General features: G+C 45.6%; 1 protein-coding gene across 1 annotated transcript in view; it reads right to left on the bottom strand.

Moving 5' to 3' along the window:
• SDAD1 (SDA1 domain containing 1) overlaps positions 1-26,618 on the bottom strand; it is a 108,409-nt gene that overhangs the window by 57,428 nt on the left and 24,363 nt on the right. The window contains exons 10-15 of the mRNA XM_069743401.1: positions 22,368-22,437; positions 20,917-21,020; positions 16,166-16,223; positions 14,901-14,959; positions 12,523-12,599; positions 307-404 (exon numbers count right to left, since the gene is read on the bottom strand). Of these exons, the coding sequence (XP_069599502.1) occupies positions 307-404; positions 12,523-12,599; positions 14,901-14,959; positions 16,166-16,223; positions 20,917-21,020; positions 22,368-22,437 (466 nt within the window). The remainder of the gene's footprint in view (positions 1-306; positions 405-12,522; positions 12,600-14,900; positions 14,960-16,165; positions 16,224-20,916; positions 21,021-22,367; positions 22,438-26,618) is intronic.

Raw genomic sequence — 26,618 nt, 5'->3', positions numbered from 1 at the left:
TGGTGGCTCTTGAGGATCGGAGTTGGGGAACACTGTCCTAAGTCATATTGCAAGACTCGTTAAAGGGTTGACTGTGACTTGTAGGATCGCTACTTCCAACAGGTGGAGATGTAGAGTTCAAGTCCTCTTTTTCTCTGAAGAGACAATTTACATATTAAAATTTCCCAGAGGAGCATTGAACAGCGAATAAGCCTCCTTACCTTGACAAGCCAGAGCTGGTATGTCACTCTCCACAAGGAGAAACCTTACCCCGTAGTTTATTTTAACAAATAAAATATGTTTTATAGTCTTTCAAATATTACTCACTTTTATCCTTGTGGGTCTTATACTGTGACAGATCCTGTAAGAGCTCTTCTTTCATTGCCAAAGGACACCGAGCAGTTATCTCTTTTATGGCATTTATTCTGTAAAGTAGAAAATGTAGGACAAAATTCAAGAGACAACAAGAAGACACATACTGCAAGATCCAACATCATCTTCTGTGATAAAATGCTCAAAGATGAGGAGCAGTAACAGTGATTTGGCAGTGTACCAAAGAGGTACGTGTCAAATTTCAGCTAAAATATTCACTGTATCAATCTTCATTAATCCTCTAATAATGTAGGTTTTTGACATTGCCCCTACAAAGAAAAAGTTGAATTGCATGCAGAAGACACCTTTGGGAATACTTAAAGGTGTTATCCCAAAAAGTACATTTTAATCAATGACCATGTTCCTGCATGGAGAGACAAAGCCATTGCACAATACACAGCAAGGGACACATTTAGAAGATTATCGCAGCACAGGAACATTTTTGTTTAACCCCTTAAGGTACCGTCACACATAGCGACGCTGCAGCGATACCGACAACGATCCGGATCGCTGCAGCGTCGCTGTTTGGTCGCTGGAGAGCTGTCACACAGACAGCTCTCCAGCGACCAACGATCCTGAGGTCCCCGGTAACCAGGGTAAACATCGGGTAACTAAGCGCAGGGCCGCGCTTAGTAACCCGATGTTTACCCTGGTTACCATCCTAAAAAGTAAAAAAACAAACGCTACATACTTACCTACAGCCGTCTGTCCTCGGCGCTCTGCTTCTCTGGTCTGGCTGTGAGCGCCGGGCAGCCAGAAAGCAGAGCGGTGGCGTCACCGCTCTGCTTTCCGGCTGACCGACGCTCACAGCCAGAGCAGGAGCAGTGCAGAGCACAGCGCTGGAGGACAGACAGCGGTAGGTAAGTATGTAGTGTTTTTTTTTTTTTTTTACTTTAACGATGGTAACCAGGGTAAACATCGGGTTACTAAGCGCGGCCCTGCGCTTAGTTACCCGATGTTTACCCTGGTTACCAGCAAAGACATCGCTGAATCGGTGTCACACACGCCGATTCAGCGATGTCTACGGGGAGTCCAGCGACGAAATAAAGTTCTGGACTTTCTTCCCCGACCAGCGATCTCCCAGCAGGGGCCTGATCGCTGCTGCCTGTCACACTGGACGATATCGCTAGCGAGGACGCTGCAACGTCACGGATCGCTAGCGATATCGTCTAGTGTGACAGTACCTTTAGTGACCGAGCCAAATTTTTTAAATCTGACCAGTGTCACTTTATGTGGTAATAACTCTGCAACGCTTCAACAAATCCCAGTGATTTTGAGATTGTTTTTTCGTGACACATTTTACTTTATGATAATGGTAAATTTTGTTCAACATTTTTTGTGTTTATTTATAAAAAATATCAAAAATTTGAGAAAAATGTTAAAAAATTAGCAATTTTCTAAATTTTAATGATTATCCCTTTAATCCAGATAGTCATACAACAGCAAACCATTAATAAATAACATTTCCCACATGTCGGCTTTACATCAGCACCATTTGTAAAATGTTATTTCATTTTGTTAGCATTTTAGGAGGTTTAAAAATGTAGCAGCAATTTTTCATTTTTTCAAAGAAATTTACAAAATTTATTTTTTTAGGGACTTATCCATGTTTGAAGTGACTTTAGGGGTCCCATATATTGGGAAACCCACAAACGTGATACCATTTTAAAAACAGCACCCCCTGACATATTGAAAACTGCTGTCAGGTAGTTTAACAACGCTTCAGGTGCTTTACAGGAATTAATGCAAAGTGGTATGACAGAAATGAAAATGTGTATTTTTACCACCTAAATGTTGCTAACTTCTAAACAGATTACTGCAGCCGTCAGACTCTAAGGCCACTATTTGGTCATGAATTGCCATGGCAAACATCAGGACAACAAAATCATGATCTGAGGGCACCAATTGTGACAAAGAAGAAGCCCCCACACTCTGTTAACCATTTATAATGATGTAGTCACTATTGACAGCAGCATCTAAGGGGTTAAACAGATTTAGATGGTGCAAATACTGATCGTGGCTGGTACAGCAAGTTGTCAGCTATAGTGTACAACCGACAGATGCTGGATTGTCATCTGTATGGGGAGGCTATTCTCTTATATCTCAGGTCAGTTAAAAGACGTATTGACGGTCATTAAGGGGTTAAACACATGCAATTGTGGAACTTATCCTAAGATCTATTGACTAAAAAGTACTTTGATCGTGTTACAATCCCTTTAAGGCTTCCTGCCATAGCTCTTATTTCCCAGCTTGGTTGATATTTCACTCTCCTAAAACTGGGAGAAGTGAAAACATACCTCAGTCCCATTACTTGACTGTGTGAATTAACGTAGAAGGAAACTGAAGACTATCTCAAATTCATGTGAAAATCTACCAAAAGACTAAGAAATTCTGGCCAATGGTAAGGTTCAAGTAGAAGAAAAACCAGGATTATCTTAAAGGGAACCTGTCACCCCGTTTTTTGAGATTGAGCTATAAATACTGTTAAATAGGGCCTGCGCTGTGTGTTCCTATAGTGTATGTAGTGTACCCCGATTCCCCATGTATGCTGAGAAATAACTTACCAAAGTCGCCGTTTTCGCCTGTCAATCAGGCTGGTCAGGTCGGGAGGGCGTGGTGACATCGCTGGTTCTTCCTCAGCTTTACGTTGGTGGCGTAGTGGTGAAGACACAGCGCGCGATCTGCGCTGTCATCCCTTTCGTCGGTGGGGGCGGCCATCTTCCTGGGGCCGCGCGTGCGCAGATCGAGTGCTCTGCTGCACGGGGCTTCAGGAAAATGGCCGCGGGATGCCGCGCGTGCGCATTAGAGATCGCGGCGGCCATTTTCCCAAAGCCGAGATGCAAACTCGGCTTTGGGAAAATGGCCGCCGCGATCTCTAATGCGCACGCGCGGCATCCCGCGGCCATTTTCCTGAAGCCCCGTGCAGCAGAGCACTCGATCTGCGCACGCGCGGCCCCAGGAAGATGGCCGCCCCCACCGACGAAAGGGATGACAGCGCAGATCGCGCGCTGTGTCTTCACCACTACGCCACCAACGTAAAGCTGAGGAAGAACCAGCGATGTCACCACGCCCTCCCGACCTGACCAGCCTGATTGACAGGCGAAAACGGCGACTTTGGTAAGTTATTTCTCAGCATACATGGGGAATCGGGGTACACTACATACACTATAGGAACACACAGCGCAGGCCCTATTTAACAGTATTTATAGCTCAATCTCAAAAAACGGGGTGACAGGTTCCCTTTAAACATACAGAATGGCAATTAACTCTAAAAGTTGTGAGAGAGTCTTTAGGCCCCCTGCATAGACCAAGGTTAGGAGACTCAATTTCCCAAAATGTCAACATAGTGATGGGATTCTAATACATCTTCTACAAAGCTGCCCTTAAATACAACATTTCTCAAATGGGCAGCGCCATGGGGAGCGCAAAATGTCCCCACAATATTCCAACTTATTTATGGCGAAACTGGAGGAAGAATTTTTGTCATCTTGCTCTGTTAAACCTCTTGCATGCTTCCACTACATTGATGATCTGCTAATAATATGGACAGGCTCAAAAGATGATCTACTCACCTTCCACAATAACTTCAACAAGTACCATCCAACCATCAAGCTCACCCTCAACTTTTCAAAGACCCAAATACACTTTCTGGACATGACTATATATATATATCAAGGACAATGCCAAACAGACATCCATTTACCACAAGCCCACAGAACGTCCGGCTTATCTTAGATGGAACAGCTTTCATCCAAGACACACAAAAAATCCATCATCTACAGTCAAGCTCTGAGGTATATGCGGATCTGTTCAGACAGCAAAGACAGGGAACTACAGCTGCGATGACTGAGGAATACATTCCTACAACAAGGATACCACCACTGGTAATAGATGAACAGATCCACAGGGTTACAAGGATCCCAAGAAACAGCCTTCTAGATTACAAACAGAGGATAACAACAGGGTACCTCTTGTGGTCACATACAACCTCCACATGAGCATCCTAAGGAAAATTGGTGCTGATCTCTAACCCATATTCCACAGAGACCACAAATTGAAAGACATATTCCCTGAACTACCACTTCTCTCCTATAAACAGCCCCCTAACTTAAGGAATCTCCTAGTCAGAAGTGTCCTCTCATCACCATCAGTGACTGGCACATTCCCTTGTAACAATAAAAAATGCAAAACGTGTAGCCACATATTATCAACAAATATAGGCCGCGTACCAAACACAAATCAGGACTATAAGGTCACGGGTTCCTTTTCATGTACATCCTCCAACGTGGTGTACATGATACAATGTACGAAGTGTCCTGGAAGTATCTATATTGGGGAAACTATGCAAAGATTACAAACTAGGATGAATCTACACAGACACACAATCAGGAATGATATGGACACGTCTGTGGGAAAACATTTCTCTGAACCTGGACACAGTATGACATTTCAAAATCTTAATACTAAAAGGTCATTTTAAAGGATGACAGGGAAAGAAAATTTTGGGAATTCAAACTGATGAAGATGTTCAATTCTTTAACATTAGGACTCAATTTAACACCTGGATTTATGAGTCACTACATGGATACCATTCACACCTCCACCAGACAGACTCCAGATAACTAAAGGTACCTTCACACATAACGATATTGTTAACGATATCGTTGCATTTTGTGACGTAGCAACGATATCGTTAATGAAATCGTTATGTGTGACAGCGACCAACGATCAGGCCCCTGCTGGGAGATCGTTGGTCGCTGAACAAAGTCCAGAACTTTATTTCGTCGCTGGATCTCCCGCGGACATCGCTGGATCGGCGTGTGCGACACCGATCCAGCGATGTCTTCACTGGTAACCAGGGTAAACATCGGGTAACTAAGCGCAGGGCCGCGCTTAGTAACCCGATGTTTACCCTGGTTACCATCCTAAAAGTAAAAAAAACAAACACTACATACTTACCTTCAGCTGTCTGTCCCCGGCGCTGTGCTTCTCTGCACTCCTCCTGCATCCTGTGTCAGCGTCACAGCGTCACAGCGTCAGCTGTGCTCACAATCAGTGCAGGAAAGCAGAGCGCCGGGGACAGACAGCTGAAGGTAAGTATGTAGTGTTTGTTTTTTTTTACTTTTAGGATGGTAACCAGGGTAAACATGGGGTTACTAAGCGCGGCCCTGCGCTTAGTTACCCGATGTTTACCCTGGTTACCGGCATCGTTGGTCGCTGGAGAGCTGTCTGTGTGACAGCTCTCCAGCGACGCTGCAGCGATCCGGATCGTTGTCGGTATCGCTGCAGCGTCGCTTAATGTGAAGGGGCCTTAAGAACATTATTGCCACTGCCTCTCCATTTGCAAGAAAATGCCTAATTTGATTTCCTTGGCTTATCACACTTCCCACCCCCCTGAACAAATGTCCTACTATAGTATCATTTAAATGTTGTGCTCTTTTCTTATTAATCTATTTTTGTAATCCTGCCTGAAGAAGGAGCCACTGTGCTCTGAAAGCTTGCAAACATATTTTCTGGTTAGCCAATAAAGGTATCACTCCTAGAATACTTTTGTCATCATTAAGCAGAAAAGTATTCACATCGATTTTTCTGGCTAACACGGTACTACAATATAATTTGTTATTCTACATCAACATTTCTCAAAGAGTTTTAGACCTTTGTGTTCAGAGTGGACCGGAAAATTGGCATATTATTAACTGTAGATAATTTACTGGGAATACTATCATATAGTATTATCTAGGGCTCTATATATAGCACAGTAATGTATCGCTTTCAAATAATTTCACATTCTGAAGATGAGTGAATATCTTCAACGACCTTAACTCTAAAATTTGAAAAAGAATATTTTGGATACTGACTGTAAAATCTTTCTCACAGCCTTCATTGAGAGACACAGGAAACCATGGGTGTGTATGCTGCTGACACTAGGAGACTAAAGGTACCGTCACATTAAGCAACTTACCAACGAGAATGACAACGATCCGTGACGTTGCAGCGTCCTGGATAGCGATCTCGTTGTGTTTGACACGCAGCAGCGATCTGGATCCCGCTGTGACATCGCTGGTCGTCGCTGAAAGTCCGGAACTTTATTTGGTCGTCAGGTCGCCGTGATTCGTCCTGTTTGACAGCAAATGCAACGATGCCAGCAATGTTTTTCCATGGAGCGAACAACCAGCGAGAACGATAAGTATGTCACTGGATCGCTCTTGCATCGCTCAGCTGTTGCCGGTGTTTGACGTCTCCTAGCGACCTAAACAGCGACGCTGCAGCGATCGGCATCGTTGTCTATATCGCTGCAGCGTCGCTTAATGTGAAGGTACCTTAACACTATGCAAAAAAAATTAGCTCCCCCTCTACAGTGTACATCCATCAAGTGGCACAAAGTTAGAAAGACAATGAGAAAACAGTAGAAGAAGCAACAGAAAGGCAAGAAAATAGAAGAACCAATAGAACTTTACACAAAGGCGGATGCGGTGTCCCCCAATGAAAGCTACGAGAAAAATTTTATGGAGAGTACCCAAAATCTTTTTTTCTATATCTCATCATTATGGGATACAGGAAACCATAGGACATCCTAAAGCAGTCCAAAGGGTGGGCAAAAGGACAGTTCCCTCAAGTCTGAGCTGGGACCACTGCGGCTTGCAGGACCCTTTCACGGAGGTTTGCATCCGAGGAGGCGTAGGTGTGTGAACCCTGTAGAATTTTGCGAAGTTATGAATGGAAGACCATGTAGCAGCTTTGCAAAGCTGTGAGGCAGATGTCTGGGGCTTCTCAGGAAGCCCCCACTGAGAGAAACGTGACCCTGCTCTGTCCCTTATACGACAGGATTTCCAGAATGGTAGAACGGATGCAGTGGACAATGATAGCTCTGGACGCAGAAAGGCATCTGTCAAGACCGTCGGGAATTACGAACAGAGAATCCACCCATCTGAAGGGTGCAGTCACAGAGAGATAGAGATGTAGAGCTCTCACGAGGTCCAGCATGTTTAGTGACCGCTCCAGAGGGGGGAGACTGACAAAACAAAAGGAAGTATGATATCTTTATTAAGGTGAAACAAGGAAACCACCTTAGTAAGGATGGGATCGGACACATGACCACCTTGTCCAGGTGGAACAACAGGGAAGAGGAACGGCAAGAAAGAGCCGCGAGTTCAGACACTCGTTTGACTGAGGCGATGGCTACTAGGAAGGCAAGCTTCCAGGAGAGGAAGGAGAGAGAGATTTCTCATAGTGGCTCGAATAGGGACATCCAGAACCAGGGTGATATCCCAAGACTCTACCGAGGGCTGGTAAAGAGAAAGAGTACGCAAAACCATTAAGGAAGGTACTGATCTGAGGAGGAGACGCCATATTTTTCTGAAACAGAATGGACAGTACCGAGACCTGACCTTTGAAGGAACTGAGGGCCAGATTCAAGGCCCAACTGTTAAAGGGCATGGTAGAGCAAAGACCATGAGGGCGGCCTGCTTGGCTTCACACCAGAGGAAGAATGTCTTCCATGTATGTTAGTAAATGTGAGAGGAAGAAGGCTTCCTTGCCATGATTATGGTCTGAATGACCCAATCGGAGAAAGCATCGAACCTCAGTACCGTGGCTTCAACAGCCATGCCGTTAAAGTGATTGAGAACTCTGGCGGAAGAGAGGGCCCTGCAAAAGAAGATCTGAAAGTTTCCACGGAACGTCCGTGAGGAGATGGATTTACTTCCGTGAATCAAGGTCTACTGGGCCAGTCTGGAGCCACGAATGTGACAGGCACTTCTTCCGCATTGATCTTCTTGACCAGCCTGAGCATCAGCGGCAGATTAGAACACAGGTATGGGAGGGACAACTGGGACCAGGAGATTGCCAGCATATCTGAGGTGACCACTAGGGGATTGCGAGATCTTGATACAGACTCTGGTACCTTGTGATTCAGTCTGGATGCAAAATATATTGATGTTGGGAGTTCCCCATCTGAGGAAGATCTTGTTGAAGTTGGGTTCAAGGACCATTCAACAGTGGTGAAGCCCTTTCTGCCGAGAACGTTGTCAACTCCAGGGATTTGCACAGCCGAGTTAGCCAATGAGTTCCATTGGGCCCACGACAAGATATGAGACACTTCTGACATCACCGCTCAACTTAGAGTTCCTCTTTGGTGGTTGATGTATGCCATTGACGTGGCATTGACAGAATGGGCTCTTATCGGATGGCTGCAGAGAAGGTTCAGACAGTGAAGAAGAGCCATGAAGATTGCTCTGAGTTCTAGAATGTTGATGGGAAGGGAGATACTCAAGTGTTCCATTGGCCCTGGACTGTTAGATCTTGAAAAACTGCTCCCCAACTGAGCAGAATGGCATCCGGTGTTACAGCTTTCCAACACATTGACAGAAACGATCTTATGCGATGAACAAGGGGAGAGCATCTACACCATTACGGGGATCACTTTATTTGGAACGGAAATGTGACAAGCCGCTCCAATGAACAAGTGGACTTGTCCCATCTGGAAAGGAGAGAGCTGTAGAGGACATGTGTGGAACTGCGCAAATGGGACAGCTTCCATTGAGGCTACCATCTTGCACTGTACGCTCATGCAGACCTTGAGAGAGCATGCGGTTTCTTTCTTGGTTGGCGCTTTGTCTTCCTGAAGAATACAGTCTGATCGGATGGTCTTAATTAACTGCCAGAAACAGAACATCCACCATATCCCGTAGTTTTGAGAATTGTTCGGAGTCCAGATTGGAATCAGAATGGGAGTCTGACTCCTAAAGCGGCGCAGCGGCAGAGGAAGGAGCGTGAAAAAGGGATTCCATCCTGGATGATGCGGAAGGCGATGGGAGTACTGCACGATGAGCTGGTGCATGCTTTATCATGGTGGAGTTGAGGAACCAGAAGGTTCAGGTCGCCGGGGAATCAGGCGGGAACCCCGTGGCTGTAGCAGCATTGGGCAGTCATTCGTGATGGGCGAGTATACTCGTTGCTCGGGTCGCCGAGTATTTTCTAGTGCTCGGACATTTAGCTTTCCTCACCTCAGCTGCATTATTTACGGCTGCTAGCCAGGCTGAATGGAATGCATGTGAGGAATGCCTGTTTGTTAGGGAATCCCCTCATGTATTCAGCCTGTCTGGCAGCCACAAATCATGCAGCTGGGGTGATGAAAACTAAATCTCCGAGCACTACAAAATACTCGGAGACCACTCGAGCATGCACTGGGAAACCCAAGTAACGAGTACACTCGCTCATCACTAGTAGTCATCCCATAACCATGGTCTTGGACACCAGGTCGGCGACTGACCGGAATAGCGTGCTGGCCCACTTGGGGAGAGGGGGCATGCTCTTAATGCTGGCAGTGGGTGGCTCCTGGGTGGATACAGCATGGTGGGTGGACTGCAATCTGTGTTAGAGGTACAAGGTCTGACCAGTGTGAAACCTCCTGTTGCAAGAAGAGCAGGCAAAGGGCAAAACAATAGCCAGGAAATGGGAGGGAGACTCCTTGGGGTTAGGCATAGAGAAGGAGAAATGTTCCAATGCTGGGGTTAGAGAGCTGCCCTCAGATGAGGGAGCTTACCTAGGCCTTGGGGCCTGTGAATCTTTAGAACTGGTTGAAATAGTAGCTCAGCAGTCCAGTGTGGTGAACTGCAGTCTGTAGGAGTCTAGAAGATGGCACAGGGGAGGAAAAGAGAGGGCGGAGTCAGAAAGGAACTCCCTGATAGGCTGAGAGTGGTGGGCAGGGGCACACGAGAGCAAGCTTGTCTGATTGTCTGGGCTGCCAGGGGTGTGGACTTGCCACCAAAGGCCCTGTTGAAAGCCCGGGACTAAGTTTTAAAGTGTGGGCGCTGAAGAGAACCAGGAATCCACAAGTGGTCTTGGAGGGAAAAGACAAAGATTGAATGATTGAATAGTGGGAAAAATGCAAGGGAAGTGCTAGGACCTGTTTTTTTTTTCTTCTTCTTCTTTGGGAGGCCCCTAAGTGCCCACAGATTTAGAAGGTACCTGTCATGCAGATCCCGGAATCCTTCTTCGCTGATCGGGAGGATGACTCATGACCAGACGCAGTCTTCCGGACAGCTAGAAGGTAATGGGTCAGTCTTCCCTCTTTGGGGGCAGGGTTGTGGTGGCAAGAACCATCCGCCGGGGAGCCCTAAACACTCTTGTTGTGTTCGAGGATTAGGGTCCTGTATCGTAGACCAGAGAGGATACAATATTGACACTACACACTGTGCTCTCGGTCTCTATGTGGGATGTCACTGTTGCCCTCAAGCTGTAGCTGACAGAAAACGGGGAATTAAAAAAAACAAACCTAAAAAGATAGAAATAAGATTGGGTCCAGACCAGGGTCGGACTGGCCCACCGGAGAACCTGAGGATTCTCCGGTGGGCCCAGGCCCTGACACCTGCTGGCATACAGTGCCAGCAGCTGCCTAGGGCCCCCGGTGCTCCATGGGCCCCCAGCAAGTGGGGTGTCGCGAATAGCACACACCACACAGCTGCTATGGGGCCCCCGGTACCAGCGGAGCAGCAGCGGGTGACAGGAAGCCCAAGCCTGTCCCCGCTGCTAAAGGGAAATTAATATTCACGCTTCCCCACACCCCTGTGGGCGCGGAGAGGAGTGACTTCATTTCACTTTAATAACTGGCAGTGTTTGCCGCAAGTTGCAGCTAAACACTGCCCGCTATCAGAGCCCGCAGACCAGGGCCCCCGCTGCCTCAGGGGCCCCCAGCTCACACGGCCGCTATGGGGCCATAAGCCAGGGGTCCCAGAGCCAATGCCGCCCCACAGCGCTCGTTAATGGGGAGAGAGCGTCAGATGACGCTCCCTCTCCCATGATTCCCCTCACCGCTGACACAGCGGTTGCGCGATGACGTCACTTCATCGCGTACCTGCTGTGTGTGAGACTGACAGCAGCGCAGCCCCTGACATGATGCCCTATGGGGGGAGTGAGCTGCATGATGCCCTATGGGGGGAGTGAGCTGCATGATGCCCTATGGGGGGAGTGAGCTGCATGATGCCCTATGGGGGGAGTGAGCTGCATGATACCCTATGGGGGGAGTGAGCTGCATGATACCCTATGAGAGGGGGCAGTGTGATACCCTATGAGGGGGCAGCATAATACCCTATGGGGTGTAGCATGATACCCTATGAGGGGGGGCAGCATGATACCCTATGAGGGGGGGGCAGCATGATACCCTATGAGGGGGGGGGGGGGCAGCATGATACCCTATGAGGGGGGGCAGCATGATAACCTATGAGGGGGGGCAGCATGATACCCTATGGGGGGGTAGCATAATACCCTATGAGAGGGTGGCAGCATGATACCCTATGAGGTGGCTACATTATATTCCATGAAGGGGCTGCATTATACCTTATGAGGAGGTTCCAGTATACTCTAACGGGGCTACATTATACCCTATGGGGGGCTGCATTATACTCTGAGGCTGGTTGCATTATATTCTATGGGGGGCTACATTATATTCTATAGGGGGCTGCATTATATTCGGTGAGGGGGGCTATTTTATATACTATGAGGGGGATACATTGTACCCTACGAGGGGGCTACCCCAACATCTGCTACGTAATTAAGACGTGTACTACCTTATATTATACCCTGATATTAGCGTGTTTTACCGCACAATTGGTGGTCTTGTATTTATTTCTATGTAGCTACATAGTGGGCCCCAAGAATGATTTTCTCTTGTGGGACCAAGGTGCTCCAGTCCGACACTGGTCCAGACCCATGCCTGCCTCATACTGACACTAAGCAAAAACAGATTAATCTCGTGCCAGTTGATGGTGTAAACTGCTAGGGAGGAGCTAACTTCTTTTGCAGTGTCACCCTCCTAGCGGCAGCAGCATACACCCATGGTATCCTGTGTCTCCCAATGAAGAGAGAGAAATCTCATTTCATAAAAGGTCTATACTTTATTTCTGTAGATTAGACAGGATTATATGGGTAATGGTTGTATACTTCCCATTATGCTTAAGAAAGGGTGATGTGTTGGAATGTAGGGTTTGGGTGGTTTTGTTTACACAATTTTATTTACAAAAAATCTGATAAAAACATTCCGATATAAAAATGTATTAATGAGAAGTTAAGTTTTTCTGTAGTTTCCAATTTATCTTTCTAATTTAATGGGTTTCTTACTATTATTTCTTCACAACATCTGTGCCAGATGGATGATTACAATTAATCACTTACCCAACAGTCATCACTTCTCCTGAATTTCTGTCAGTCACAAAGTTATTAGCAATGGTCATCAGCACAGACTGAGCAATCTGAAACAAAACTCAATAATGAGAATACAGCAGGTGATTATTTTTAGAAATCATGACCATATTGCTGCACTCTTACTAAAGCATGTGCATATACAGTATTGGTGAAAAGTTTGGACACTTGTTAATGTAAGGCTTTGTGCACACGTTGCGTTTTTTTTCGCTTTTATTCGCTATAAAAATGCATGCATTATGCATCCCATCATTTAGAATGCATTCCGCTATTTTTGTGAACATGATGCGCTTCTTTCCGTTAAAAAAACGCATCGCGGTAAAAAACGCAGCATGTTCATTAATTTTGCGGATTTTTCGCGTTTTTCCCACTATTTAATGGATTGGGAAGCTCCGGGGGAAAAAAGCGTCAAAAACGCGCAAAAAAGCATCAAAAACGCATGCGGATTTGTTGCAAAAAATGTCTGGTTTTGCTCAGGAAATTTCTGCAAGTAATCCTGAACGTGTGCACATAGCCTAAAGGTTTTCCTTGTTCTTATTGGAAGGTGCACAAAGTGGATTCAGACTGTAGGCAGCAAAACCACAGATGAACACATCTGAAAAAAAGTGCAAGTGGGAAACAAGCTTCAAAAGAACCCTTTTTTTTTTACTATAATGACATCTTTACATCCCCATGGGATTCTGTCAAGCAGCTTAATAAGGTAGATAACAGGAATAGCTTTCCAAGGGTTGAAAAGGAGTTCCCAGAAGTGGTGAGAAATTGTTGGCTGCCTTGCCTTCACTGAGGTCCAACTCATCTCTATTGGGTTGATGTCTGGTGATTGTGGAGGCCATGACAACTGACGAAGCACTCCATCCCTTCTTCTTGGTTATGTAGCCTTTACATAGCTTGGAGATGTGTTTGGGTGATGGTGATGTTGTAGCACAAATGATGGTCACACTAACTGCAAACTAGATGGGATGGCAGGTCACTGCAGAATTCGGTGGTTGTCATGTTTGATAAGTGTGGCGTCAATTTGGAATAAATCGCCAACAGTGTCACTTGCAAAGCACCCCCACACCACCCCTTCCATGCTGAATGGGCAGTACTGACACCTGACCCTTGAGGGTACTGAGGGACAGGCCAGATTCAAGGCCCGACTGTAAAAAGGCATGGTACAACAAAACCATGGGGGCGGCCTGATTGGCTTCACACCAGAGGAAGAATGTCTTCCATATACATTTGTAAATTCGAGAGGAAGGCTTCCTTGCCCTGACCATGGCCTGAATAACCCGATTGGAGAGGTATCTTTTGAACACATAAGGTTTAACACATTCTGGTTAGTTTCAGATGTGTTTCTTTAATTCTTTGTTTCAGGTGTTCTTTTGTGGTTTTGCAGCCTTCAGTCTGAATCTACAATGTGCACATTCCAATAAGAACAAAGAAAACCATTGCACTCACTGGTGTGCCCAAACTAATGAAGGGTACTGTACACAGGCAATTGTTAGAGTTGAGCGAATTTTTGAAAATTCGGTTCCGATTACGACCAGCAGCGAATATTGTATTTGCAATATTTGCCGAACACAGACGAATGTCATTGGAGTAAATGGGAGTAGAAATGACCGAATATGCTCGGAATCGATTGTCAAACATAAATTCAGCACAATATGGCAAGAATATGGCAAATTCTGTTTCGGCGACCGTTTCCGAACATATTCACTCAACTCTAGCAATTAGTATGTTCTCCCCGTATTTGTGTGAATTTCCGATTTCCTTCTACACTCCAAAGACATACTGACATACTGACAGGGAATTTAGATTGTGAGCACCAATGGGGACAGCGATGATGTCTGTAAAGCACTGAGGAATATGATAGCATTATATAAGCAAGTAAAATAAATTAAAAATCTAGCTTTACATTTGTTGGAAGAAAAATCTTATATCTGACCCATGAACCCGGCTGCCAAGCTTCTATTCACAGATGGCTTGTAAAAGTGCTGCCCCATGTTATCATTATAGCTTTATCTGTTTCCCTAGCAAAAAATTTGATGGAACTTTCTAAAGTCTGTTAACCTTAAGGCAATAAGTGCTAGAGATATGTCTGCTAACCAAGAAGCAGGAGTAGGGACAGCGATTGGTAACGTACAGCATGAGCCAAAGCGGTCATTCTTCCTGTTACTGGTGTGAGCAGGATCTTTTGCTGGTCCAACACAAACAAAAATTATAATGAAAATGAAAATATGAAAAATTCAGAGCAATTTTCAAGTGACTAGCTGGAATGATGTTTTGTCTCACTAAATAAATATGGTTAAACATATTGCACTTAATAATATGAACACGTATTTGCACTTATGGAAAGAATCAAAAATTACCTCTGGAGGAACTAGGTGATGGGTAGCATGAGCAGCAAACAAAAGGATTCTGGTCACCTCTAATTAAAAGAAAATAAGAAATTAGAGAAGAATGGAAGCTCTGACAATGGACTTTATGCCTCACAGTTGGAAGCCTCCCTTAACACCTTAAGGACTGGGTAGTTTTTCAATTACGCAGTTTCAGTTTTTCCTCCTCTTCTACCAAAACATATTTTTCTTTTTCAGTCTACATGGCTGCATAACGGCTTGTTTTATTGGGGGACAAGTTGTCATTTTAAATGACAATATTCACTTTACATAAAATGTACTTAAAAACAGCAAACAATTGCAAGTGAGGTGGAATCGAAGAAAAATATGAAAATGACCTGGTAACTTTGCTCTATGGACTAGTATGGTTATGAAGATACCAAATGTATACTTAGGTTTTTTGAGAGACATAACTTATTTTTGGGTCAATAGAGTTGTAGGAGGGTGTTTGGCTGCATCAGCTGTAGTTTTGATTGATACCATTTGTGTGTGCATACTGCTTTTTGATCTCCTTTTGTTTGGGTGATAAACAGTTACGTCCATAAATATTGGGCCAATTCTTAGATCAGGATTGTTTTATTGTCCATATCTAAGAATTGGCCCAATATTTATGGACGTAACTGTTTATCACCCATGGTAATTCTGCTTCATGTCACCTGGCTTATCCATGGTTTTTTTTCCCCTCTTTTTTTTTCCCTATACTATGTGTTGTGCATAAATATGTGATTCTTCAGAATTTGTTTTAGTCTTTGCCTGATGAAGAGACCTGTGTAGTCTCGAAAGCTTGCAATTTGTTACCATCTTTTCAGTTAGCCATTAAAAGATATCAACCACTGAGGACTCTCAATTCTAAATATTTCACTTATAGGGAGCATATAATAACAATTACAGTAGACAATTTTATGTACAAACACTATGACAAATAATGTAATCTAGTAATATTATATTCTCTATGGGTGTGTAATAAATGCCTCAATATGTATACACCTATCCTAAAATAAAACTAAAGTTAGGCTTCAACGTTAAATACGGTAATCTAAACCCACTGATTTTGACAGGTTTCAGCAATGGAATAGGGTTTATGGCCAAGAGCACAACATAATCGATTCTTAGTTTCAAAAGCCACAGATTATGATGAAGTCATATGATTTAACAGTTGGCCGATCATTAGTCGCATTTGTATGGCAGGCTTTGCCATTTGTAGAATATGCATTGGACAAGAAAATAAGGCGGCTTACCTCTTTGATGAGGTTGCAGAAATCTTTGTATAAATGGGTAGAAGTTAAAAAGAAATAGCTGTAAGAAAGTATTGGTCATAATTAAAATTTACTACCAAAAGAAAACAATTTATGGTAATTATTAATCCATCCAAATATCTATGAAAGCACTCCAAAATTATAAGTAACAATACAAATATAATGACTAGAAAATTTTAATAATTAAATGCTAGATTAATATTTCTTTTTAAATAAAAGCTTGCCATCTGTAGTTTATATAGACAGGTGTCAACAAATTTGGCAACCAAACCAAAAATGGCAACCATTCTAACAAGCAAAAATCGAGATGCTGCAGAGACCATCTCTCACTAGTAAGACCATGGTCATGAATGTTTTATATTCAGGCAACTAACCATCTCAACCTGCCACATGGTCACTCCAACAAGTGGCTCCTATGTTAAATGGCAGGTTCAGAGAAGATTTGCTGTAGCAAGAATTAGAATATCTTTAAAAGGCTATTGTGCCAAAATTCGAGCCATATATTTTCCTCCGACGTTATTTTGCATCTCTGTAATAGTCCCATGTCAAATGAATGTATCGGGTACACCAGACTGGCTCACAAGTGAGGCTCATTGAGCTGGGTCCCAAGCAGGTGGGCCAATTTTTTGACAGCTGAATGATGAAAAATGGTCTGTGTGCAACCGCTAAAAAAGGAGATTTTTGTGTACTCACCGTAAAATCTTTTTCTCCGAGCCAATCATTGGGGGACAGAGTACGATGGGGTGTTATGCTGCTTGCCACTAGGAGGACACAAAGAATTAACTCCTCCTCTGCAGTATACACCCCTTGACTGGCCAGTAATGACCCAGTTCGCTAGTAAAGCAGTAGGAGTATAAGGAAAAACCAAACAAGTAAACTATGTAAAAAACTGAGGAACAAACCACAATAACAACCAGCTGATAGGCTAACAGGGTGGGTGCTGTGTCCCCCAATGATTGGCTCGGAGAAAAAGATTTTACGGTGAGTACACAAAAAAATCTCCTTTTCTCCTACGCCTCACTGGGGGACACAGGACCATGGGACGTCCTAAAACAGTCCCTGGGTGGGGAGCAATTGCACTGCTAAACCCCTATGTACCACTGGCTTACTGAGGTACCACTGTCTGCAGAATGCACCTGCCAAGGGCAGCGTCTGCCGAAGCCTGGGTATGAACGTGATAGTGCTTCGTGAAGGTATGCAGACTGGACCAAGTCACAGCTTTACAAAGCTGTTGTGCTGAAACCTGGTGCCGAATGGCCCAAGAAGCACCGACCGACCGAGTCGAATGCGCCTTAATCCCTGCTGGGACAGAGGCGTTCCTGAAGCGGTAGGATTCCTGAATAGTGGAGCGAATCCACTTGGCTAGAGTGGCCTTTGAGGCGGGGAGACCTTTCCTATGTCCCTCTGGAAGCACGAACAGGACATCAGACTTACGGAAGGGAGCCGTGCGAGATATGTACCGCCGAAGAGCTCTAACCACATCCAGAGTATGGAGAACTTTCTCGATACGATGGGTTGGTGCCGGACAGAATGACGGCAAGACAATGTCCTCATTTAGATGAAAGGAGGAGACGACTTTAGGTAGGAAAGAGGGAGAGGTTCTCAAGACTACCTTGTCTGGGTGAAAAATCAGAAAAGGGGGTCGGCTCGAGAGGGCTGCCAACTCAGAAACTCTCCTCATTGACGTAATCGCCACAAGAAAGACCACCTTCCATGAAAGGAGGGTGGGAGAGATGTCCTGCAATGGTCCGAAAGGGGCCTCCTGAAGAACTCCGAGAACCAAGTTAAGATCCCATGAAGCCAAAGGCATTCTATAGGGAGGAACCACTCGGGAGAATCCCTGGATGAACGTCTTAAAGGGAACCTGTCACCTGAATTTGGCGGGACTGGTTTTGGGTCATATGGGCGGAGTTTTCGGGTGTTTGATTCACCCTTTCCTTACCCGCTGGCTTCATGCTGGCTGCAATATTGGATTGAAGTTCATTCTCTGTCCTCCATAGTACACGCCTGCACAAGGCAAGATTGCCTTGCACAGGCGTGTACTATGGAGGACCGAGAATGAACTTCAATCCAATATTGCAGCCAGCGTGCAGCCAGCGGGTAAGGAAAGGGTGAATCAAACACCCGAAAACTCCGCCCATATGACCCAAAACCAGTCCCGCCAAATTCAGGTGACAGAGTCCCTTTAACTTGCAGTCTGGAAGCGATCTTTCGTTGAAATAGAACAGACAATGCAGACACTTCTCCCTTGAGCGAGCTTAGGGCAAGGCCTAACTAAACCTGATTGGAGAAACTCCAGAATGGACGGAACGGAAAACACCAGAGGTTAACGTCCATGGGCATTGCACCATGAAAAGAAGATGCGCCAGGTGTGATGATAAATGCGCATGGATACGGGTTTCCTAGCGCGAATCATGGTAGAAGAAACCCCTGGAGAGAAACCGGCTTGAGCTAAAATCCAGGATTCAACAGCCACGCCATCAAAGACAGGGCCCCGGAGTGCTGGTGGCAAATCGGGCCCTGTGAGAGGAGATCCCTGCGATCTGGAAGCCGCCAGGGAACATCGGTGACCATTTGGATGAGTTCCACGTACCATGCTCAGCGCGGCCAGTCCAGCGCGACGAGGATTATCGGTCTCCCCTCTGCCCTGATCTTCTTGATGACTCTCGGGAGCAGAGGTGGAAATATGTCTGGCAGCTGGAACCGATGCCACGACAGGACCAGAGCATCTTCCCCGATGGCGCAAGGATCGCGGGATCGAGCAATGAACTGGGGAACCTGGTTGTTGAGCCTGGAGGCCATGAGATCCACATCCGGCGTCCCCCAGCGAAGACAAATCTGCTGGAAGACTTCCGGATGGAGGGACCACTCGCCCGAGGCAAGACCTTGGCGACTTAGGAAGTCCACTTCCCAATTCTCCACACCCAGTATGTGGATCGCCGAGATGAGCGAGTGATTGGTCTCGGCCCAGCGCAGGATGTGGGAGACTTCGAGCATGGCTGCCCTGCTGCGGGTTCCCCCTTGCCGGTTGATATACGCCACGGCTGTGGCGTTGTCGGATTGGATTCTGATGGGATAGCCTGCAAGAAGATGGTGGAAGTTGCATAAGGCAAGTGTGATCGCTCGAATCTCCAAGATATTGATTGGAAGACACGACTCTCTCGTGGACCAACAACCTTGTGCCGTGTGGTGATTGAAAACTGCGCCCCAGTCGAAAAGGCTGGCATCGGTGGTCACCACTAACCAGCGCACTGGGAGAAAGGACTTCTTTGGTTCAGGGAAGACTGAAGCGTCCGCCACCTGAGGGTCTGAGGGAAAACGGACTCCTGTCCCAGGCTAACAACAGCACCTGTTACAGGGGACGGAGATGGAACTGCGCAAACGGAACGGCTTCCATTGCCACAACCATTTTCACGAGGATGCGCATCGCAAAGCGAATGGAGCGAGGGACTGGGCGGGAGAGACTGCGCACTCCCTGTTGTAAGGACAAGACCTTCTCTGGAGGGAGAATGACTAACCCACAGGAAGAGTCCAAAATCATGCCCAGGAAGCAGATTTGCTGAGCTGGCACTGGAGATGATTTCTAGAAGTTGATTTTCCAACCCAGGCGAGAAAGAGAATCCACGGTGATACTTACAGACTCCTCTCAGGCAGAATGGGACGGACCCTTGATTAAAAGGTCGTCCAGATACGGAAGGACTACCACTACCCGACCGTAAAGAATGGCCATGACAGCCGCCATGACCTTTGTGAAGACTCTGGGGGCAGTGGCGAGTCCGAAGGGCAAGGCCACAAACTGGAAGTGTTCTTCTTGGACTGCGAAGCGCAGGAACTGCTGATGAGAGGGAAAAATTGGAATATGTAGATAAGCATCCTTGATGTCTATGGATGCCAGGAACTCTCTTTTTTCCAGGGACGCGACAACGGAACAGAGCGAGTCCATCCTGAAGTGTCGGAGCCGTACGAACTCCCTCTCCCCAGGGACCCGGACCGCATCTTCCCACGCCGGCAGCGTGACGAAGAGTAGTACTCACCGAGGAGGAGCCACCTCCAGCTCAAGCGATCCTCCCTATGCTGGGAGATGGAAAGCGTCCTGATGTGTGCTTGCCTTCTCAGGGGACTTACAACTGTGCCTGCCGTAGGGGGCTTACGGCTACTGTGGGGACTACATGACGCCAAGGTGTGGGCTTGAGTGCGGTGGAGCCCAGGAGATGCACATAAGAGGTATACTCTATGTGCTCGCCATCTTACAGGGGGGAGATCGAGACCGTATAGGAACCGCCGCCCTAGCGCATATTAGGCGTGCCCCAAACGTCACAGGAGAGGTATGGTGAGGTATACTCGCCTGTTGATGGTTCGGGGGAGAGCGGACCCTGAAAAGGAATCCGTCGTCCCCTTCACACCGTTAATTAAAAAATAAAAATTTAAAGAAAAATAAAAATAAAATAAAAAACGTTGGGGTCTGAAAGACCCAAGTGCCTCCTACAGACACTAAGCAAGAACTGGGTCGTTACTGGCCAGTCAAGGGGTGTATACTGCAGTGGAGGAGTTAATTATTTGGGTTTACTTAGTATCCTCCTAGTGGCAAGCAGCATAACAGCCCATGGTCCTGTGTCCCCCAATGAAGCGTAGGAGAAAGGCATTCATGCAGTGTTCCTCCTGCAGATTTTTGTGACCCTGTAAAAGTAGCAGGAAAATCATTCTTTAGAAAACCAGCATAAACAGCAACTCACCTCATGGATTCCAACCAGCCTGGAGATGAGGTCCATAAACATCATCTTGACTTCAAAACGTTCTTTGGATTTTTCCAACTCTTTCAAAAGTTTTTCTGCAAAATCTGAAGGAATATTGAAACAAGTGTGGAATTTATAAAGTGCGCTAAAGGTTTTTTTTGTTTCATTAACGCCTCATTAAAAGATATTTTGCACTTATGGGAGTTATTTCAGGTTATCAAACATGGGTAAAATCGCAAGGTGCTTATAAAAAGAGCAACTTTGCAATTTACTCCATATTAAAAATCTTCTCATCAAAAACTAAGGGATTTTGAAATAGGCTTGCAATGTGTTTTCCATAAAGCTTTTAAATGCCGACTGAAGCTGACTGGCTGAATCGATGCAGAAAAGGCAAAGCTGACTTTGCTTACAGCATCAGAGAACTGACACTTTAAGGCAACGATTCAGCCATCGAGAAATGAAGAGGTGAGCGTGTGAAAATAAGAACCCTTTAAGACTAGTTGGCTATGTGCATATCTGCATTGCAATGGTTTCTGTTGAAGTCAAGTTCAACAGCAAAAATGGCCCCCATAAACCTAAACACGAGGAAGATTTAATCAATTATAAGTCAATTAAATCCCAAGCTTGCATACTTGATCTCATTTATGAATGTATGAACACAAAGCTGGCCATGGGTTTTTTGCCATTGCAACCTGCTGTAAAAATGTAAAATTTGCCCTGATATTGTATAGAGAGAAAAAAAACACGCGACACGGTTCAAAGTGGTCAACTAGACCTCTTAATGGATGATTTTTCATAATTACACTTAAGAGGTTGTGTCATGACCAAAAGTATATTTTAATCGATAGATATTGGAACAATAATAATTTCCACAATTAGATGTGTTTAAATAAAATGTTCCTGTGCTGAGATAATCGTATAAATGTGCCCCAGCTGTGTACTGTGTAATGGCTGTCTGACCGTACAGGAACATGGTCTGATCATACCTCATCTCCTGGGCAGGGGAGGAAGCAAAAGATTATACAGATATTACAGCACAGGATCACAGCTGATTCTTTTTGTGAATAAAATATTATTATTGCCTGTTTGTTATATAATCCCTACGTGTTGCGGGTGTCGAACAGCCGCGAGACATGCAGTCTCGGGGACTCAAACATATTTGTTGATGACTCCAAAGACATTCAGTTAGAACACGAGTACGTTCGCTCATCACTAGTAGTAATAGCAGAGACCTTGTGAACACGAACTTCATAATTGATTGAGAAAAACTGAACTGTTTTTTTCTACCCATGTGCATTTTCTACTGTTCTTTTATGGATGTACATTGTTATACATATAACTCCAATATGACTAAACTCCAATATGACTAAAGCCGTTAGACAACATCTAACTTACAAAGACTGAAATGGGAAATTGGTTTCCTTTGTAACATGAACCATATATTTAATTACCTTGTGGGTCATGCACCAGATGAATTGCTGAAAAGTTGAAAACCTCTGGTCGTCTCTTTTTTTTATGTTGCTGAATGATTCGGAAACAATTGCACAAAAGAGCAAAATGAATAAAAGTGAGATTTCAATAACTTTTGCCACCTATCATTTCAAAAGGTAAAAACAACTTATAGTCAACTCTCAAGCTTTCCATTAGAATAGTTTAACCTTCGTCAGGCTGCATAATTTTACAACGTTAACAGGCTGCAGAGGTACAATTCTACCTTCATATATATTTTATTGAAATTTGGCCAATATATTCTGGACCAAAACTGCAGAGATGTCACGAAATTTCAGCCCTCTACGACTTTTCAAAAAAAAAATTTATTGCAATTTTAAAACGGAATAGTTACAATTGTACCTACTCAGCCAGACGAAGGTTAAAGAGGACATTTCACCTGTTGGCCACATCATGTAATAGTGGCTGCAGGCCTAAAAAAAAAAAAAAAAAAAAGTATTTATTTTTTCATTTCTCCTCTCCAGTGCAGAGATATTAGCTTGTAAATTTAGGTTGTAAATTATAAGCGATTCCCTAGCTAGGAGAACGTACTTTTCCCCCTTGCATGGCACTGACCAACCATAAGCTGCAGGTGTCATGCAGAGAGAAGGAGAAAAAAGGGATTTTTGTGTACTCCCCATAAAATCTTTTTCTCTGAGCCAATCATTGGAGGACACAGGACCATGGGTGTTAGGCTACTGCCACTAAGTTAATACAAAGAAAGTTAGCTCCTCCTCTGAAGTATACACCCCCATACTGGTTCCCAGAGAACCAGTTCAGTGCAAAAGCAGTAGGAGATCATTAACAACATATATGAGTACATGTGAAATTACAGAACAAGTACAAAGCTATTAGGATAACAGGGTGGGTGCTGTGTCCCCCAATGATTGGCTAGGAGAAAAAGATTTTACGGTGAGAACACAAAAATCCCTTTTTGTCCCCTTCGCCTCACTGGGGGACACAGGACGTCTCAAAGCAGTCCCTGGGTGGGAAACAACATAACAGATCAAGGCCCCACATAACTGTCTAGATGTGTGCCACTGCGGCCTGCAGAATTCGCCTGCCCAGACTCGCATCAGTGGAAAATGTAGAAAAGGAAGCAGCATCCATTCCAGGTGAAGGATATATCAAAAGAGGTCTTTATTCTGCCATCACATCATACAACGTTTCGGCCAAACATGGCCTTTGTCAAGTATCACATCAGTGGAAGTCTGGGTGTGAATATTATAGTGTTTCGAGAATGTGTGCAGACTGAACCAAGTCGCAGCTTTGTAGACCTGCCCTGCCGACGCCTGATGCTGAATGACCCAAGAAGCCTCCATCGACCAAGTGGAGTAATGCCCTGATCCCCACTGGGATAGGCTGACCTGTGACGAGGTAGGACTCCTGGATGGTGGAACTAATCCACCTGGCTATAGTAGTCTTTGAAGCAGCTAAACCCTTCCTGTGCCCCTCAGGAAGCACGAATAAAGCGTCCGACCTATGTAAGGACGCCGTCCTCGAGACATACCTTCTCATAGCTCTTAACGCCCAGAGTGTGAAGGGCCCGTTCCACTCTGTGGACAGGTGCCAGATACAACGAGGGAACAACAATGTCCTCGTTAAGATGGAAGGACGAGACTACTTTGGGCAAAACGGATGGGGACGGTCTGAGGACAACCTTGTCCTGATGGAAAAAAGGAAAGGCTTCTGACAGGACAGAGCGGCTAGCTCCGAAACTCGCCTAATTGACGTGACCACAATGAGAAAGGCGACCTTCCAGGACAGGAAGGTCAGCGAGACATCCTGAAGCGGTTCAAAAGGAGTCTCCTGTAAGACCCCAGGACCAAGTTAAGGTCCCAAGGATCTAATGGCATGCAATAGGGAGGCATTACATGTGCAACCCATTGCATGAAAGTCTTCACTTGCAGTTTTGTCGCAATCCTACGCTGGAATAAGACCGACAAGGCCAAGAACTGAGGGAACTGAGAGCCAGGTCTGAGTCCAGACCGCACATAAGGAAGTTAAAATGGTGGGAATAGAAAAAACGAGGGGAGAACATCCCTCTGCACCATGCGAAAAAGGTTTTCCAGGTACGGTGGTAGATGCGTACCGACGCAGGTTTACGAGCACTAATCATTGTGGAAACAACCTATTGTGAAAAACTAGCCTGGGTTAGAACCCAGGATTCAACGGCCAAGCCATTAAACACAGGGCCGCTGAGTTCTGGTGGCAAATCGAACCCTGGGAGAACAGATCTGGACAATCCGGCAATCGACAGGGGATGTCGGCGACGAGGTGTACCAACTCAGCAAATCACGCTTGGCGTCGCCAGTCTGGAGCGACCAGGATCACTGGCACCCCCTCCGCTTTGATCATCCTGATGACTCGGAAGTAGCAGCAGCGGGGAAAAAATAAGGAAGGCGAAACTGGAGCCACGGAAGAACCAAAAGCAACCACTCTGATGGCTCTTGGATCTAGAGACCGAGTCTGGACGCCATTAGATCAATATCTGGAGTCCCTCAGCGAAGACAGATCTGTCAGAAAACTTCCGGATGAAGTTCCCACTCCCCCCAAGGAGAGACCCTGACGGCTGAGGAAGTCTGCTGCCCAGTTTTTTACACCTAGGATGTGCACTGCCGAGATTACCGAGCGATTGCTCTCAGCCCATCGGAGAATGTGAGCTACCTCGGCCATTGCCGCTCCGGCTGCGTGTACCCCCTTGATGATTGATGTATGCCACAGCCGTGGTATTATCCGATTGAATTTGGATGTGGTGACCTGCCAGAAGACAGTGGAACTGCTGCAGGGCTAGCCGTATTGCTCGGATCTCTAGAACATTCATCGGAAGTCTGGATTCCTGAGTTGACCAGCAGCCTTGAGCAGTATGGTGACGAAAAACTGCTCCCCAGCCCAGAAGACTGGCATCGGTAGTCACCACTAACCATTGAACCAGAAGAAAAGATCTCTCCTGGTTGAGGGAGGAGCTCAGAGTCCATCTGACTCGCAGAGACAAGCGGCACCGGCGGTCGAGAGAGAAAGGGTTCCTGACCCAAGCTGCCAGAAGAGCATGCTGTATGGGACAGAGATGCAGTTGAGCGAAGTGGACTGCTTCCATTGCGGCCACCATTTTTCCCCAGAATCCTCAAAGCAAATCAGATGGAATGAGGGGACGAGTGACAAAATGCACAAGGGAGAATCACCAACACTCAGGAGATGTCCAGGATCATCCCCAAAACGGACTCTGCACAGTCCTATAATGACAGTCCTTTGACTAGAAAGTCATCCAGAAAAGGCAGAACTACCACGCCCCGAGGGTGCAAGATGGACAGGACGGCCATCATGACCTTTGTGAACACTCTGGGAGTGGTAGCGAGGCCAAAGGGCAAATCCGTGAACTGAAAATGTTGTTTGCGAATGGCGAAGCGCAGGAATTTTTGGTGAGGGGAAAAAGAGAAAGAGAAAGAGAGAGAGGTAAGCATCCCGAATGTCAATGGAAGAGGAAACTCCTTTTTCTAATGAGGTAATGACCAAACGGACGGACTCCATCTGAAATTGGCAGACCTTGACAAACTTGTTTAGAGGTTTGAGGTCCAGGATGGGTCTTACTTTTCCATCCTTTTTTGGGAACACAGAGGTCGAGTACAACCCTTTGAACCTTTCGTTTTCTGGGACTGGCACAATGACTCCATCTTGACGCAGTGAATCTATGGCTCGAGAGAAAGCCCTTGCCCTCGCTTTGGATTTTGGAAAACGGGAAAAGAAGAACCATGTTGCGGGAATGAGAGGAAAAAAAATCAATTTTGTATCCGGAGGACACCAGGTCTCTGACCCATTTGTCGTGGACGACGGAAAGCCAGACCTGACTAAACAGAAGTCATGTCACCTGGCTTATCCATGGTTTTTTTTCCTATACTATGTTGTGCATAAATATGTGATTCTTCAGAATTTGTTTTAGTCTTTGCCTGATGAAGAGACCCGTGTAGTCTCGAAAGCTTGCAATTTGTTGCCATCTTTTCAGTTAGCCATTAAAAAGGTATTAACCACTGAGGACTCTCAATTCTAAATATTAAACAGAAGTAGGCATCCGACTACCTTGCTGGTGCCGACCGGATAACGCCAGGAGTCATTGAGCAGAAAATCTCTGAGACCTAGTTCCCTTAGGTCTAGACCATTGTTTCCCAAACTCCAATCATCACTGACCCCAACAGGTCATGTTTTCAGGATTTCCTTAG

Source organism: Ranitomeya imitator, chromosome 1, assembly GCF_032444005.1.
Source record: "Ranitomeya imitator isolate aRanImi1 chromosome 1, aRanImi1.pri, whole genome shotgun sequence".
NCBI lineage: Eukaryota > Metazoa > Chordata > Amphibia > Anura > Dendrobatidae > Ranitomeya > Ranitomeya imitator.
This window is presented reverse-complemented; position numbering and strand designations above follow the sequence as displayed.